The 17,371-nt window shown below is 48.1% G+C and overlaps 1 protein-coding gene across 1 annotated transcript in view; it reads left to right on the top strand.

Annotated features, from left to right (window-relative positions):
- The first annotated feature begins 690 nt into the window (after positions 1-690).
- Positions 691-17,371, top strand: part of Cfap251 (cilia and flagella associated protein 251) — a 69,623-nt gene continuing 52,942 nt past the window's right edge. Inside the window, exons 1-5 of the mRNA XM_060382389.1 lie at positions 691-1,854; positions 3,148-3,959; positions 4,724-5,128; positions 9,982-10,119; positions 12,483-12,592. Coding sequence (XP_060238372.1) covers positions 3,270-3,959; positions 4,724-5,128; positions 9,982-10,119; positions 12,483-12,592 — 1,343 coding nt within the window. The 5' untranslated portion in view covers positions 691-1,854; positions 3,148-3,269. The remainder of the gene's footprint in view (positions 1,855-3,147; positions 3,960-4,723; positions 5,129-9,981; positions 10,120-12,482; positions 12,593-17,371) is intronic.

Genomic DNA, 17,371 nt, shown 5'->3' with positions numbered 1-17,371 from the left:
GTGAGTTTGGGGCCAGCCTGGTCTACAGAGCTAGTTTCAGGACAGCTAGAGCTACACAGAGAACCCCTGCCTGAAAACAAAGGATTAGCGATGGCCAGGAGGCCTCGAAGATTACCCGGTGTGATGTCAGCTTCCTTTTCAGTACTGGAAAGCAGCAAGCTTCCCTTCTGTAATAAAAAGACCCTGCAGATAGCGCCTGATTCGGCTTCTGTAGTTGAGCCTCCTGACTGCCGTGGGGCCAGCGGCTTGGGGTTGCTGATGGAAACCTGTTTATGAATGCTGCTTGCTTTTCTGTCTTGAGATTGTAAAATTGGTGTGGTGACCCCTGCTGCTCTCTTTCCTCCTTTCTCCACGTGCGCCGGTTATTTCCCAGTTGCCCCCAGTTTTTGTTAGTGAAAGTCTGGCCCTCTCCGCGAGGGAGCTTCTGTCCTGGGACTGGATTTACTGGGTCTAGAGGCCGATACCAGCCTTCTCTGATGCCAGGCATTACTGTCCTGTGCTCCCTGCCTTGAGTCCTCGACACGCAACTTGAAGGCCTCCCCAAACTGCTTCAGACAGCCAGCCTCATGTATTCTTCCCTTGTAACCAGACTCGCTGTGTTTATCAGTGTTTGCTGCTGAAATTGTAGGTTACGATTCCAGATAGTCCCCAGCCTCATTTTAAGTCCCGCACTATAATAAACAGCTTGCACCATTCAGTTCATCTGTTTTGAAATACACGTGATCCCCAGCACTGGGGCATGGTGGTGTGCTGGTCGGAGGAGTTGTTGGTATTTCATAGTCTCCCAGTGTGGCAGCAGAGTTTGGAATCAGGTCCTTTGGCCAGTTTCCTGCAGGCCTCTCCTTGGATAGGGCAGGACAGCCCCCTCTGGGCTCTTGCGTGAATGGCTTCGGCCAGAGTGACCCTAATGGCTTTAACCACGCTGGGTTTGAGGAAACACTTCCTGATGACAGCAGGATCAAGCGCGTCACAGAACTTCAATCCCAGGTAGCCAAACTCTGCACACGGCCCTGGTGAGAAGTGGGCAGTGGTGTGTAACATCTGTGAGGCCAGGGAATTGGATGTGGTGCTCAGAGAATTTTATCCAGTGCTTCTACCGCTTCTTGCGTGCTTTCCTGGAGAGGCATGAAACATCTGTTCACCTTCCAGACAGCAAAGGAACAATCCACCCAAATCAGCCTGGTAAGCAGTGAGCCTTCTGGGGTGACTTAAAGGGGTCTCCGGCGACGTCAGTGAAAGACGCACTGCAGCTTGCAGGCACCTCCACTGAAAAGTCCCGTATTCCCCGCCCCCCGCCCCCGTTAAGTCTTAGGTAGCCCAGGCTTATTTTGAGCCCTTTGGTCTTCGTCTCCCTGGTTCTGGGTTCGCAGGTGTGTGACTTCACACCCGGCCCATCCTCTAGCTTTTTAATTAATTACCCTGCTTTTAGGAGCTCAGGAATGGCTTCCTGACACTGCAGGGTCGCTTTTCCCCCTTGAGTTTAATGAGCATGCCCCCCTTTCTACCAGCCTGGTGCCCCAACCTGGGGAAAGTAACTGCAAACCCTACTTTGTTTCATCTTGTCCAACTCTAGGAAAGTCAGAATTGCCAGTGTTGGGGACAGCTCTCGCTAAGGAGAAAGCTAGAGGGTGAGTCGCTAGCCTACCAGCCGGACTCTCCTCTCTCTCCCCTGTTTCTCTTTCTCCCGTGCTCGCTCTTCCTCTTAGACCTGGCACCAGTAGCTGTTGTCATAGAGACGGAGCTTGGTTGGCAACCGTCACTAGGGAGCGAGGACAGGAGACGCTGGCAGCCGCTTAGGATTCCCGGAGGCAGGACGACCCGGGCTTTTGGCGAACAAAGTTGGGAAACGTCCCTGTAAGTACGAAGTGGAGATCACAGCTCAGATAGGGGTCCTCCTGGCGAGGCAGGGATGTGGGATATGAGATACCCCAGGAAGAGGAAGTGGCGAAGGAGCTTGGACCTAGTGCTAGGATAGACCTGCGCACCAGTCACTGCCCCTACCCCTGCCCCGCCTGGGAAGTCATCCAAGCTAGTTCGCTGGCAAAGTTAACATTGGAAATCAGAGTGGCTTTTTTTTTCCCCCCCAAACAGAAGAACTAAATTATAGCTCTGCCATACTAAGTCACGCCTCCCGGAGCCGCAGACTTGTCTTTTTGTTTTAAAGAAAGATTGGGCTGGTCTAGAAACCATAGCGATCCACCTGCCTCTACCTCCTTAATCCTGGGATTACAGACATGGGTCCAGCCGTCCTGCTCCCAAACTCTTGTTTGTTGTAGGTGCAAAATGACAGAATGTATCAGAGTAATGGAAACTTTTTAAAAATAATTTTATGTGCGAGGATGTTTTGTCTGGATGTATGTCTGTGTACCGGGAGTGAAATGCCTGCAGAATCCAAGAGAGGATGTCAGATACCCCAAAATTGGAGCTACAGATGGTTGTGAACCACCGTGTCAGAGCTGGGAATCAAACCTGGGTCCTCTGGAAGAGCAGTCGGAGTGCTCTTAACCACTGAGCCACCTCTGCAGCCCAGAATTAAAATTTAATTGTATTTGTTTGTTTGTTTACTGGGGCACATGAAAACCTTTGGGAGTTGGTTTTCTCCTTTCACCATGTGAGTGCTGGGGGTCTACCTTAGGCACACAGACTTGGGGGTCTCACCCCAGAGGACCTTTAAACTGTCAAGTTCTTTGCAACAACAAGGTTGCTTTTATCTCCATAATATCTGACTTTGTGTTTTTGCAAGCTCTGTGGGCTGAATCTGTGTTGAGCAATATTCATGTGTTGCCCCAAGTCTTTAAATCATGCTAGAATTTAGGATTATCATCTTTATTTTTGCCTGTAAGCACATGTGACCAAGGAAGGGTAAAGTGACTTGCCTCCAGTCACCGAAAGAGGGTAGTGAAATGGGGAAGCCTTTAAGCACAAAGCCCACACTTGTTACCAGACTACCTTGTCATCTTATTCCTATTGGCTAATGCCTGACTTAGATATTTTGCTGCTTGCGGAAACATGAATTATTTAAAGTGAGTTAGAAGACTCTAAGATCAGTCCTAGATAGATGGGGGTCCCTGGGAATCAATATTTTAAAGATTTTTAAGATTTGAGCTTGGCTTTCCCAAGAAGATGGCATTCTTTTTACCCTCACAGGAAGGACCCTGAGCGGCTGCTTCCGCGTATTTCAGTATGTTAGCACACGAGGAAGCTCAAGTGGGAAGCAGAGGGGCCTGCTAAAGCTACCTCAGAGTTTCTCCAGTGGAAACTACAGAAGAATGTCAGATTCAGAAAAAGAAGAGGAGAAATACAATCCAAGTTATAAAGAGGGAGATGTGCAACAGGAGCTGGCGGACAATCTGTCATGGGAGGGGTTTCAGGAGGAGGAAGAGGGGCTGGAAAGGAGATGGATAGAGGAGGAGGAACAGATAGAGGGAGGTGAGGAAGAAAGAGAAGATCAAAAGAAAGGGGAAGAAGAGAAAGAAATGGGAGAAGAAGAGATGAGAAGTGAGGAAGAAATAGGAGAAGAGATGGGAGGTGAGGAAGAAATGACAGAAGAAGAGATGGGAGGTGAGGAAGAAATGACAGAAGAAGAGATGGGAGGTGAGGAAGAAATGACAGAAGAAGAGATGGGAGGTGAGGAATCGGGGGTGAGAGGTGAGGAAGAGAGCTGGGAGGAAGAAGGGAGACATGAAGAGGAAAAAGGTGAGGAAAAGGGAGTTGAGAAAGAGGGAAGTAAGGAAGAGGGAGTTGGGGAAGAGGAAGAGAAGAAGGAAAGACAGGGAAAAAAAGAGCAGAAAGAGCAAAGTGGGGAGCAGGAGGAAGAGGAGGAGGAAGTTATTGACATAAAAGATATTGAGAAAGAGCTTGGAAAACTCCAGGAGGAAATGTCAAAGAGGCATGAAAAGCCATTGAGCGTGGTGGCGGATGTCATGAGCTCTGAGTCATCCGCATCAGGGTTTTCACCGGTGAGTCCTGCTGTCTCCTCCCCCTTTACTCAGAATCATAGCTGCATGCTTAGCAAATATCAGGCTGCGGGGGTACTAAACCAGGTAAGACACAGTCCCCAGGCTGGAGAGACGGCTTGGCGGTTAGAGCCCTTGCTGTTCTTCCTGAGGGCTTGAGTTGGGTTCCCAGCATCTATGATGAAGTGTCCTGTAACTCCAGGTCCAGGGAATCTGGTTCCCTCTTCAGTACTCCTGAGTGCCCACATAGTGCGCGCATGCACACACACACACACACACACACACACACACACACACGCTAAAAAGAAAAGGAAACCACATGCTAAAGGCAGTGATTGTGAGAGGCCCAGGAGGGCGGTTTAATCCAGTTTGGAGGATGGTCAATGCAACCTTCCATGAAGTGTGTGCCTGGCTTGAAAAGGGCCAGTGGGTGAGCTGAAGGTGAGACATGCTTGTCTTGGGACAGAGTTCCTGTGGTAATAATAGCAGTGTGGGTTTCCCACAGCCAAATCCCAAGAAAGAACTCAGCCCTGGTCCAAAGACAAGACTCCCAGAGGTACTTACAAGGGCCTACTGTGTGGTCTTACTGTTGGAAGGTCAAGAGTTAACCTGAACGCAGCCATGATTTATTTTTTTAGTACGAAATGCCCTAGGCTCCCTTTTGAACCACCTGATAGTCTGAGGCGTGGCTGACTGGGAATGGAAAAAATGGGAGAAGGTAGCCTTGGGTATCACATGTGAGTGGAATCTTTTGTCTCTTTTTAAAGCGTGAACTCTCAGACAGTAGCCAGTCATCACCCCACTCCGCAAGTCCTCAAGTGAGTGAGCTTTTCAGAGATGGTAGAATTAAGAGAGAGTCTGAAGTGAGTGAGCTTTTCAGAGATGGTACAGTTAAGAGAGAGTTTGAGGAGTCACAGAGGAGGTCACTGAGGCAAGCTGAGGACGCTGACCAGAAGCCAGAAGACATTTCAGCCCAAGAACAGAGGGACGCAGAACCAAAACAGGAAGATGTTTTCAAAATGGCAAAATTTGGGCGACCTTCCATCCTTCTGGCAGAGGAAGCAAGAAGAAAATCTCGCTTGGAATCAGAGAGCTCTGAGGAGTCACTGGTGTCCATCTCCACAGAGGACGCCTTGTTCCAGAAGGAAGAGGGTAGCAAGGTGTACCCTCTGGTAAGTGTCACAGTGTCACCCTAGGTCTGGACAGTACTGTGAGGAAGGGCATCTGTGCATGTCTGGGAAGTCCCAGTGTATGTGTGCATGAGTGTGTGTGCGTGTGTGTGTGTGTGCATGTGTGTGCACCCACATGCATGTGAAGGCCAGGGGATAACCTTGGGTGTCTTTCTTCAAACTTTGTCACCATTCTTCTTCTTCTTATTCCTTTATTATTATTGCTGTTGTTTTGTTTTGTTTTTGAGACAAGGTTTCTCTCTGTAGCCCTGTCTGTCTTGAAACTCACTCTGTAGACCAGACTGGCCTTGAACTCAAGAGATCCGACTGTCTCTGCCTCCCCAGCACTGGGATTGCCAACAACCATTTCTGTCACGCCTAGTCACTTTCGGTTTTTAAACAGGGGCTCTGAGGATCAAACTCAGTCCTCTCAATGGCATCTCTCCAACCTGAAAAGAAAAATACGTTTTAACCTAATATTTTTCAGACAAACTATGTCTTTTAAAGTTCTGTCAAGAGCTGGGGTGGGAGGGGCACCCATGTTTTAGACCTGGAACTTGATGGTAACATCTGGGTTCAATAACACTGCTCAGCAGGCCGGAAATTCCCAGCATAGCTTTACTGCTGTGTTGGGATTATTTCACAAGGGAGACTCCTCTTTCCCAGCCTGTTCCTCTTCTTCCTTCCTCTTCTCTCCATCTTAGACACTGCTAACGTTTCCATCATTTTTACTCCTCCTCCCACCTCGCCTTTTCTGCTTTGAGAGCTCCCCAGACCCCAGTCAGAAAGTGACAAAGCTCTGGCCTTTTGCTAGGAATCTGCCCTTGTGGCTGCTGACAGGTCTCCCAGGGAGGCACCATCTGTGAGGTGCAAAAATATTGTCATTTACCCAGCTAAGGGAGAAGAAGCCCCTCCCCCAGCTCTTCCCCATCTGCTACTTTCTGGAAATTGTTTGGTGGGATCTTTCTTGCTTTTGTTCCCCCCCCCTTCTTTTCCTATGGATTCATGCCCTTGAAAGATTGATTCTATTTAAAGAGCTTAGTCCTAACACAGAGTGAGCCTTTGAACACAGCTCACATTAGATTTTGGTTTCTCTGTTTTGTTTTGAGACAAGGTTTTTACTACGTAGCCCAGGCGGGCCTGGAAGTTACAACTCTCTTCTATCAGCCTCCTGAGTACTAGGATTATAGCCCTGTACAACTTTGCCAACATTCAGTGATCTCCATTACTCTCCACCTTATTTATTTTTATTGAAAAAAAGAAAAAGAAAAAAAAAAAAAAAAAGGATGGTGCCTTTATTTGTGAGAGTCATGCACGTGGTCCAGTGCTCATGTGAGATTCAGTCAGAAAACACCTTTCAGAAATCAGTTTCTCCTTCCTGGCATGTGGGGCTAGGGTCTGAACAGATGTCCTCAGGCATCTGCTGGCAGCAAGCATGTTTACTCACGGAGCCATCTTGCCATGTCCCTCTTTATTTTTTGAGATAGTGTCTCTCACATAGCTGGACGCTCATTACTTCATTTATGTTGGCCAGCCAGCAAGCCTCCAGGATCCCCCTGTTCTCTACGCCCCTTTGTGGAGGCGTCCTAGTCAGTGTTCTGTTGATGTGAAGAGGCACCATGACCAAGGCAATGCTTGCAAAAATAAAGCATTTTGGGGTCCTGCTTACGATTTCAGAGGGTCATCCAGTGATCATCACGGCAGGCAGTGTGGCAGGCAGGCAGGCACAGTGCTGGAGCCCAGAGCCCACACCCCAGATCCATTTGCAGGCAGCAGGCAGAGAGGAGTGGGGGCTGGACCCGCACTGAGTTTCTGAAACCTCAAAGCTAAGCAAGAAAATGTATGAATTTACAGGAGCCCTTCTTTCTCAAACCATCGCATTAGTGTTACAAACAAGGCTACCATGCCTGCCTAGCCTTCTTCTCTCCCCTCCCCTCTCCTCCCCTCTCCTCCCCTCCCCTCCCCACCCTTCTACTTGGCCTTTTCCTTTGGGTCTGTGGTCTTTGTCCAGCTGCCTTAGGGAAACCATAGGACCACTGGTGGCCAGGCTTCACCATGGATCCCGTTCTTGTCAGAAAGAGAGGGAGTAACGAGCTTGTAAGCAGAGTGGGGGTCGCCAACTGCAGGAAAACCCAGTCCCTGTGACACAGCTTTCATTTTCATGTCCCAGTGCTTTAGAACAATGTAAATGTCCAAGGTGGCTTATACCCCATGTGTTCATTGGAATGTTAGGAAGGATATTAGGTAAGAGATATGATTAACCCTCTGTTGTCAGTAACTCTGAATGTGGTTCCAGAGTGACCCCAGCATATGAAGGCAGCCCAGTTTGCTTGTTTGTTTTTCAGAGACAGGGTTTTTCTGTATAGCCAGGTTGGCCTCGAACTCACAGAGATCCACCTGCCTCTGCTGGGATTACAGGTGTGTGCCACCACACCTGGCAGGCAGCCCAGTTTTAATCTTGGAAGAACATGACACTTCTTTTCTTCAAAAACAAAAATTATCTAGGGGCTGGAGAGAAGGCTGAGTGGTTTAGAGCACTTACAGAGAAGCCAGGTCCGATTCTCAGCACACGGCAGCTCACAACCATCTGTAACTCTGGCTCTAGGGATCTAATGCTCTGGCCTCTGCAGGCGCCAAGAACGTATGCCGTACATTCACAAAATTATTTAGGTTACATTTGTGTACATATGTGTGTTACAGCACACATATGCATGCATGTAGCATGCATATAAGTGTCCCTTCCACCCTGTGGATCCTGGGGATTGAACTCATGTCATCAGGCTTGGTGCAAGCACTTTCTTTGCTGAGCCATCTTGCCAGCCCTTCTTCTTTTTGTTGTTGTTGTTAATTAATATGTTATTGTGTATTTGTACATGGTATGTGTGCATAGAAGTCAGAAGACAACCCTGCAGCGTTGTTTCTCTCCACTTTTACATCAGTTCTGGACACTAAACTCAGGTCACTGGCCTTGTTCAGCAAGCTCCTTTACCCTAGGAGCCATCTTGGTGGCCCCTTGTTTTGCTTAAAAAAAAAAAAAAAAAGCTGGTTCTCATATACTCCAAGCAGGTTTCAAATGTTGCCAAGGCTAATCTACTTCTTTCTTTCTTCCTTTTCTTCTTTATTTCTGTCTGTCTTTTCTTTCTTTCTTCTTTTCCTTCCCTCCTTTCCTTTCTTTCTTTCTTTCTTTCTTTCTCTCTCTCTCTCTTTCTTTCTTTCTTTTTCTTTCTGAGACAGTTTCTCTGTGTAGCCTTGGCTGTTCTGACTTTGTAGATCAGGCTGGCCTCGAACTCAGAGTGATCTCCCTGCCTCTGCCTCCCTGGGATTACAAGCATGCATCAGCGCACTCGGCTAGGAGTATTTCCTGCCTCGTGACTAATTTTAAAGTGACAGAATGAAATTTCAAGATGAACATGATGATCCTTTTAAGATTAGCAAGTGTCCAAAGGGACAGTTTCATTTGCATAAGCGGCTTTTTAGAACCAAGCCAAATATTAAGTCATTCTGTTCCTAGAAGGCAGAGCTTGAGACAGTTATGATCCCACAGTCCCACCAATCCTGCCCACGCAATCCAAGATCTAAACAAACACAGATTCCAGGGAGCAGGCATATGGAAGCAGGAAGGCTGGGGAATGAACCCTGCATAAATGAACATGCATGTTACCTACCCTGTCTGTCTTGGGTGGGAAGAAATTCACGGTATCACCATTCAACTTTCTAAGTGCTGTTCCAAGAGAAGAAAGACAGCTTGATGCTATATTCAGAAGTCTGTCGTTCAACCTCCACCTCTTTCAACACTGCTTTAAGCTGATTGGATTTCATGTGAGAGAGAGAGAGAGCAGCTTCAGGCTCATGGAAAATTTGAGAGGACAGTACAGAGTCTCCATGTATCTCTTGGTGCCGCTACCTCCAGATTCCCCTCCCATCACCGGCTTTCACTGGTGTGACGCGTTTGCCAGCACTGATATGGCAGGGCTAACGCACTATTAGCAGACCACGTTATCGGGAGGTGCGTTGTACCTCCTGTGGCGTTGATGAATGTGTAACTCTGCACAGCCCCTGGTTCAGTCTCACTAGGAAAGGGTCTGTCTCCAACTGCCCTGCATGCCTCCCGTCCCCTCTCCCTCCTCCTCCAGCAGCCGGGCAGCTGCTGATCATTTACAACCTCACAGTAGTTTTTCCTTTTCCAAAAGGTCTCAGCTTCTCATTTCAGAAGACTCTTATCTCGGCATTGCTCCCAGAAGTGTAGACATAGTTATTTAGTGTCTGTGTGTGGTGCTGGCGTTTGAAGTCGGGGCTTTGCCCGTGCTAGGCAAGTACACTCTACCACTGAGATGCACCTCAGCCTGGTCCCTAGAGAAACTTTTTCTGGGAGAAGACAGAGCAGCAACAGCAACCCAAACACAAAACCAAGCAGGTGACCCAGCTATCCAGGTCCAGTGCTTACTTTTCTCATAAACCTGCTCAGTTAGCTCATTCTATGTTTTCAGGAAGTAAGTAATGCACTCATTAAGTGCTCCCTCTATATTAGCACCGAGTGGGGCTTCAAGCCCGGGGAGTGGGAGAACAGAAAAGTGTTTTGTATGATGTTAAAGACCCTCCCACCCTGCCTCCTTCCCTGCCCTCTCCCCCCCTCCATCCTTTCATTCTTTGTAGAAAAAGTAGGGCAGTCAGGAGGATTGGGAGTGAAAGGCCACCCTTTAGCTCTGTAGTGACCTTACAGCCCACCTGGGTCACACACAAATGAAAAGGTTTCTTTTCCTTGGACTATCAGAGTCATCCTCCTCCAGGGGCAGGCGGGTGGGGCCTGCAGGAGCCACGCACGCCAGTGGTTCCCTGCGTTTGTCTTTGTCCCCTAGTCTATGACCTGGTCCTATGGATGGAACAATTCCCTCCCTGTCTTCTACCTCCGGGAGAACCAGAGAGTCCTTCTCTACGTCTGTGGTAACACCGCCGTCATCTACAGCTGGGTCAGGAACTGCCAGTACCACCTTCAGGTAAGTGAGGTGTGTCTCCCTGTGAGCAAAAAGATGGTTTTGTTTTTTTTTTTCATTGCTGTTGTTTGTTTGTGGGTTTTCGTTTTTATTTTATCTCATTTTGATTTTTTCAAGACAGGGCTTCTCTGTGTAGCCTTGGCTGTCCTGGCTGGACTTGTAGACCAGGCTGGCCTCGAACTCACAGAGATCCACCTGCCTCTGCCTCCCTGAGTGCTGGGATTACAGACGTGCACCACCAGGCCAGGCCGGAAAAAGAGACACGTAGCTTACACGTAGAGCTTTGCCGTGGCTCCCAGGTTGGCCTCAGTGCCTTGCTGCCATATTTGCTGGTATTTCCTTCCTTCAGCAGATTCTCCCGTTAAAGAAAGGTGTTAGGAACAGAGAGATGGCTCAGCCTGCAAGCACCAAGCCTGATAAGCTGCCTGAGCTTGACCCCCGGGACCTCATGGTAGGAGAGGAGCAATTCCTGTGGGTCGTCCTCTGGCCTCATCTTGTGCACCGAGGCAGGTGTACTGGCTCCAGCACGAACTCCCACTCTCCCTCCCTCCCTCTCTCTCACACACACATACACAGGCATACACGTGGGTACACACAAATGTAACAAATAAAAAGAAAATAAGAGAAGCACGAGCTGTCGCCCACTGTCGGCGTCCAATCAGTACCCACTGAGAAACAGTATTTGGTACTAATTTTATCATTTCAAGAAATGGAAACATCTGGATGTGTACATCTCTGAAAAACAAACAGACAAAAAACAAAAAACAAAAAACCAAAAAAAAAAACAAAACAAAAAAAAAAAAACAAAAGCCTAAAGTGGCAGCATAGATTATGTCCCCACAAAAGTGTGAGGAGTTACGGAGGGCGGCTGCTCACTGGACCCTCAGACCCACAGCCACTTAGTGTCAGGTCCTTATTTTCACACGGGAAGGTGGAGTGCGGCGCCCAGGTGACGGACGAGGAGCCTGAGGCGTGGAGTGTTCGGGTGACTAGCCCAGGCGGCACTGCCATGCGGTGACTCTAGGTCTTAGGACTTGGAAGTCCTCAGGAAGCCAGCCTTCCCTCACTCTGCGTTCTAAGAAACATTAGGGTGTTTCTTGTTATTTCAGCCCCCTGTCCTCCTCTGGCATCCTCTGTGCCTGCCTTCCTCACACCGCTTGCCTCCTCCATCCCGGATAGTCTGGCCCCTTTCACTGTCATCATTTCTACCTAAATGTCCTGTTTCTGGGTGCCTGCAGTCTGCTGCTGACTTGGTTATCAGCTCTGTACTGCCCTTTCATGATTGTGTGATGTCACAGGACCACTCTTAGTCAACACCAAGATCAAAAGGATCACAAAGTATTTCCCAAGCACCTCGGTAGTGCTCTGTGTGGCACTGGGATGCAGCCTAAGGGTTTTCCTTTCTGATGAAAACAGTGAGCAAGTCCCATTGAAGCTGGGTTGGGTATGCATCACCAAGTACAGGAGCCACAGAGGGGAGTGACGGGGTGGGCAGGCAGCTCCTACGGGGGCAGCATAACCCACGACAGCCTTGCCATGCCAGTTCTCAACTAGGATTGACTTTGACCATTTATGCACACTGCAACTGCCTCCTAACCACTGCCGAGTTTCAGATTAATTAGCCGTGGCCACGAACAAAAACTGATGAAGCCCCATCCTCACAGAACTCCCGGTCTGTGACACAAAAGATAGTGAATCAGGGAGCATAAAGATATAAACACGGAGTAACTATCGCGTGGATGGGATGGGAAGGCGCGCCAAGGAGATTATGACGAGAGAGACCCTAGACTGCTGAGCAGGGACCATAAAGGTCCCGTTTCTGCCGAGAATGAGAAAATGAGCCAACAGGACAGGCTGAGGCAGAACCCTCCAGATAGAAGCTACTTCAAGGGCTGAGGCCTTACGTGTGAAGGCTGGAGAAGAGGCCACTGTGGCTGACGAAGAGGAGGTGGCTGACTGGAATAGGAGGGAGGGAATTGTAATGAGGACCACGTCCTGCAAGACTGCTATCAGTTCTGTGGATGTTTCTGGAAGATTCCTCTGTGGTATGGCTGGTGGGTCCAAATCAGACCAGTGAGCCGAAGAGCTGCCCAGCAATCCACGGTGAGCAGTGTTTGTGAGGCCAGCAGGGAGTTCAGAGGTCCTGGTTGGACTGGGTACCTCCATCCCTAGGGAGGGCCTCCTCCTTCGGAGAGTGCAGCTCCTTTGGCTTTGTGGAAGGAGGGGGAGTCTTGAGAAGCTACCCCCAACTCCAAACCACAAGCGCACGAGCTTTGGAAGGAGCTCAGGGCTATACGGGCCCAGGCCTCCCTGAGGTCCACCCCGTTTCCCCATCATTTCTAAGTGTGTCTTCTCCATTTCCACAGGGCCACCCTAACATCATCTCCTGTCTCTGTGTCAGCGAGGACAGGCGGTGGATTGCCACAGCAGACAAAGGACCAGACTGCCTCATCATGATATGGGATTCCTTCACAGGGTAGGCTGTGTGCTCGGATCCTTCTCACCCTGATTTCTGCAGAAGATGAGCCACTGTGGCCAAGAGAGGGCTAAATAATGTTGTTGCTAAGAAACCTGGTTATTTGATGGCCCAGAGTTGACTGGACTGAGAGGAGGTTACTGTAAATCCAGAGACTGTATTTTTAAAAAGCATTACCCTTTCAGGTTTTGAGTAAACATGAATCCCACAAAACCCTGTGCAACCCATTCTACACACCTAGCACTGGGAGGGTCAGTGGAGCATTTTTCAGAACTTAGACGCAGAAAGGGGCTCTGGACTGACAGACCCAAAGGCCCTGGTTGGGGGTGGGGTAACAGTTGAGTCAAGATGAACAAGACTGTTGGGCAGGACTTCTGTTTAACGCCCGGGAGTGGGGTACGCAGGGCTGCTGTCCATCCGCTGAGCACTGACCGCCACAGTCCTGTTACTTAATCCCCCGTCCTCAACTTGAACTGACTTTCAGTAACACTCAACACTGCACCTCCCAAGGTTGTTCCCTCTAGTCTCTGCTCAGGGTCCCATCCCCTGGGCATCCCACAACTGTGGAAGGTGGCACTAGGCTGCTTTACTCTCTGAACCATTACCACCACACCCCATCCACACCTCCTCCGTGAGGCAGCGTTTCTAGGAAGCTGCAGCGTTTCCGGGAACCTGCTGTTAAAATGGCGGGAAGTCCTGTGGCATTGCCCTCGCCCTTGCGTCCATCCCCCTGGCCTCCGCTGCCCCCACAGGCTCCCAGGTGCCTCCTCAGGGTCAGTCTTTGACTAGTCATACTTTGAAATGTTTTTTTTTTTTTGAGGGTCTCACTGTGTAGACCTGGTTCTACCGGAACTCACAGAGATCTGCCCGCCTCTGCCTCCCAACGGCTGAGAGTACATATGTGCCCCACAAGCTTTTAATGTTTCTTATTGTAAAATACAGACAACTTAAAAATCATCATGTTAACAATTTTAGTTATTCTTTCTACACTTCTGGCCTCAAATTTATAGAGATCCACATGCCTCTGCCTCCCAAGCACTGGGATCAAGGGCGTGTGCCACCACTGGCTGGGTATTGTTTTTACATTTACTTATCTGTGTGCGTCCACACATGCCACAGCACATATATGGGGCTCATAGATGCTAGTGGGGGGGGGTCTGTTCTGTCCTTTGTGTGGGTTCTGAGGGTGTTAAACTCAGGCCTCTAAGCTTGCCAGCAGGCGCCTGTTTGCACTGAGCCATCTCACCAGCCCTATTTTATTTTTGGATTGTTTGGGGACAGGGTTCGCTATAAAATCCAGCCTGTCCTTGAACTCACAATCCTCCCGAGTTACAAGTCTACACTACCGTACCCAGAAGCCATTTTTTTTTTCAGGACAGGGTTTCTCTATGTAGCCCTGGCTGTCCTGGACTTGCTTTGTAGACCAGGCTGGCCTTGAACTTAGAGATGGACCTGCCTCTGCCTCCTAAGTGCTGGGATTACAGGCCCGAGTGTGCCAGCACCACCCAGCTAGTTGTTTTTTTTTTTTAGATTTATTTATTTATTATGTATACAGTATTCTGCCTGAATGTATGTGTGCAAGCCAGAAGAGGGTACCAAATCTCATTGTAGATGGTTGTGAGCCACCATGTGGTTGCCGGGAATTGAACTCAGGACCTCTGGAAGAGCAACCAGTGCTCTTAACCTCTGAGCCATCTCTCCAGCCCCCTGTTTGTTTGTTTTTTAAAAGATTTCTTTAGAGGCTTGAGCAATGGGCCAGCACTGGCTTCTCCTCTAGAGGATCAAGATTCAGTTCTTATCACTCACATAGTAGGCGGCTCACAACCTTCTGTAATTCCAATCCCAGGGACTCCTGTGCCCTTTCTGGCCTCTAGGAGCCTGCATGCATGCAGTGCGTAGTCATATATGCAGACAAAACACTCATACACAAACACACAAATAATTAAATACTTCGTTTTATTTCATGTGTGTGGGAAGTCAGAAGAGGCCATTGGATCCCTGGGAGTGGAGTTACAGAATATTGTAAGGCACCATGTGGGTGCTGGGAACCAAACCTGGGGCCTCCAAAAGAGCCACTGGTCCTCTTAACTGCTAAGCCATCTCTCCAGCCCCCACTTTCTCCTTTTTATGGCTGCATAGTATTCCATTATATGGATAAAACTATGCTTTATTTATTCATTTGTTGCTTTGTAAATTTTAACTGTAATATATATTTAAAAATTTTAAACCATACTATGTTATGTATAGTAATACAGTTTACATATCAAATAACACTGTGATCAAATGATTTGATATGATTTTAAACAGATGTTGGGGAAAATTACTTTTTCCTATGGCCAATGCAATCTTTCATATACAGATCTTGTAATGTATTCTCGTATGTATGTAAACAGTAAAATTGTAGGTAAATTAAGAGACCAAAAGAACATACTATCTGTGGACAAGGAGGACTGTAGTATAGGTGAAAGGACAGATGAATCACAAAAGACAACATAAAGCTATTTTCCCTCTCATCTCAACACCCTCATTTTTTAAAATGATTTTTTTAAAAAGGTTTATTTATTTATTATGTACACAGCATTCTGCCTGCATGCGTGCCTTCTCACCAGCAGAGGGCGCCAGATCTCGATATAGATGGTTGTGAGCCGCCATGTGATTGCTGGGAATTGAACTCAGGACCTTTGGAAGAACAGCCAGTGCTCTTCACCTCGGAGCTATCTCTCCAGCCCCCCCCCCCTTTTTTTTTAACCATGCTTTGTTTTCCTGTGCTGGAGTATGAATTCAGCTTTCTATGTGATGAAGTAGCTAGAACCACCTTTGCATTCCAGGAGACCCCAGCACTTCTACTCCTTTGTGGTAGTGACCGTGAATGTTGGGTTCTCTCTCTCTCTAACATTTTATTTATTTATTTAGTATGTATATGGGTGACTTGTCTGAATGTAAGTCTGTGCACCTCATGCATGCACTGCCTGAGAAAGCCAGAAGAGGGCATCAGCTCCCCTGGGGTTACAGACGGTTGTGAACTGTCATGTGGGGTGCTGGGACCCAAACCCACATTCTCTTCAAGACAACAAGTGATTTTAACTGCTGAGCCATCTCGCCAGCCCTGGGCTTTCTTTCAAATCCCACTGACCATCAGTGCAATGGAAATGAGGCATGACGGGTCGCTGAAGACATTTGTTACAAATTTAATGAAAAACCAAATGGATGACTTTAGCTGGAAACTGAAGCCTGCACCGGCCACCGTCTCCAGTTACATTGCTTTTCCCGGTGACAATAAGCCTGGTGTGCTTCCTTCTAGAACATCTGCTGCTGATTTAAACACAGAGGGCATTCAGTGTGCAGTTTCATTTCGCAAGCATAAATCCAATTGTGCAGCTCTCCTACGGAGGGCACCATTGCCCCATGAGCCCTGGTTACGGAGAACTGTCTTCACCTTCATGCCTGAGATCCCTGTGGGCTGTGTGGCACCTGTGACAGTGACTATGAACAGCGCTCTGCGTGTCACAGCAGCGTCAGCTGGCTGGAATAAGTCAGGTTCCCCCTGTCATTTGAGAGGCTCCGGCTAGCTAAAATGCAGCCCCAAACACTCACTTGCATGGCTGGGAATGGCAGCGCCGGGTTCACCGAGCCAGCTCAGCCCTTGCAAGTAACGAAACATCCAACTTGACCCTGAGGGAAAACTGACCGGTGTAAGAGGATGTCCACAAACATCTATCAACATCTATCATCTTCTTCTATGTCCTTCTTAGAAGCCTCTGTTGACGGCCGCCTTCATGGCTAGACCCAGTATGAACAGTGCTGACCCATTAGTGCTTTCTTGTTGGTGACGTGGACTCCCAGATAGAGTCAGAACTTTTTTTTTTTTCTGTACAGAGTCTCACTATGTAGCCCAGACAGGTGCTTGGTATGAGTTCTATGATAGCTTATGGTCCATAAAAGATTATTTGGAGGCTGTTTTAGTCTTAGTGACAAGGCAAACAAACAAACAAAAACATTTTTTCTTCAACATCTTACTCAGACGGGGAGGCAGAGACAGGCTGATCACTTGTTCCAGGCCATCCTTGTCTACAAAGCGAGTCCAGGACAGCCAAGGCTACACAGAGAAACCCCGTCTCAAAACAAAAAGAAACAAAACCCCTCACTCAGGGGTAGGGATGTAGTTCCGTGCTGGAGCACCCACGGAGCATGTGTGTGACTCAGGCCCAGCCCCTGCCGCTGCAGCCACAAGGACAGCAAAAGGTTAACTGGTTGTGGTGGTAAACATCCGTAACTTCTGCAGCTGGAGGCTGAGACAGGGGGGCTGTGAGTGTCGGGCTAGCTGGGGTTACACAGGGAATTCCCAGGTCATCTGAGACGAGAGGCCACTGTTTCAAACAGGTCTTTTTGTTTGTTTTTTGAGACAGGGTTTCTCTGTATAGCCTTGGCTATCCTAGAACTCACTCTGCAGACCAGGCTGGCCCTGAACTCAGAGATCCGCCTGCCTCAGCCTCCTGAGTGCTGGGATTACAGGCGTGCACCATCACGCATATTTTTGCAGTCGCCTTTGATGAGCCTTTGATTAATGGATGGTTATGCAACTATTAACCTGGGTGTAGAAATGAAATACATTCAGTTTTGTGTTTAATTTTTTGTGGTCTAATTAAGAAACAAATTTCTCACCAATAATTAAGTAATTCCTATAAATCTAATAAATTTATCCATAAATATGTAAACCTTAAGCTTTCTTAAGGATTTCTAACACTATTTATAAATCTAAAATGATTTCTATTAAGAACT

Source organism: Meriones unguiculatus, chromosome 4, assembly GCF_030254825.1.
Source record: "Meriones unguiculatus strain TT.TT164.6M chromosome 4, Bangor_MerUng_6.1, whole genome shotgun sequence".
Taxonomy (NCBI): domain Eukaryota; kingdom Metazoa; phylum Chordata; class Mammalia; order Rodentia; family Muridae; genus Meriones; species Meriones unguiculatus.
The sequence above is the reverse complement of the archived record's forward strand: the minus strand, read 5'-3'. Positions and strand labels throughout refer to the sequence as shown.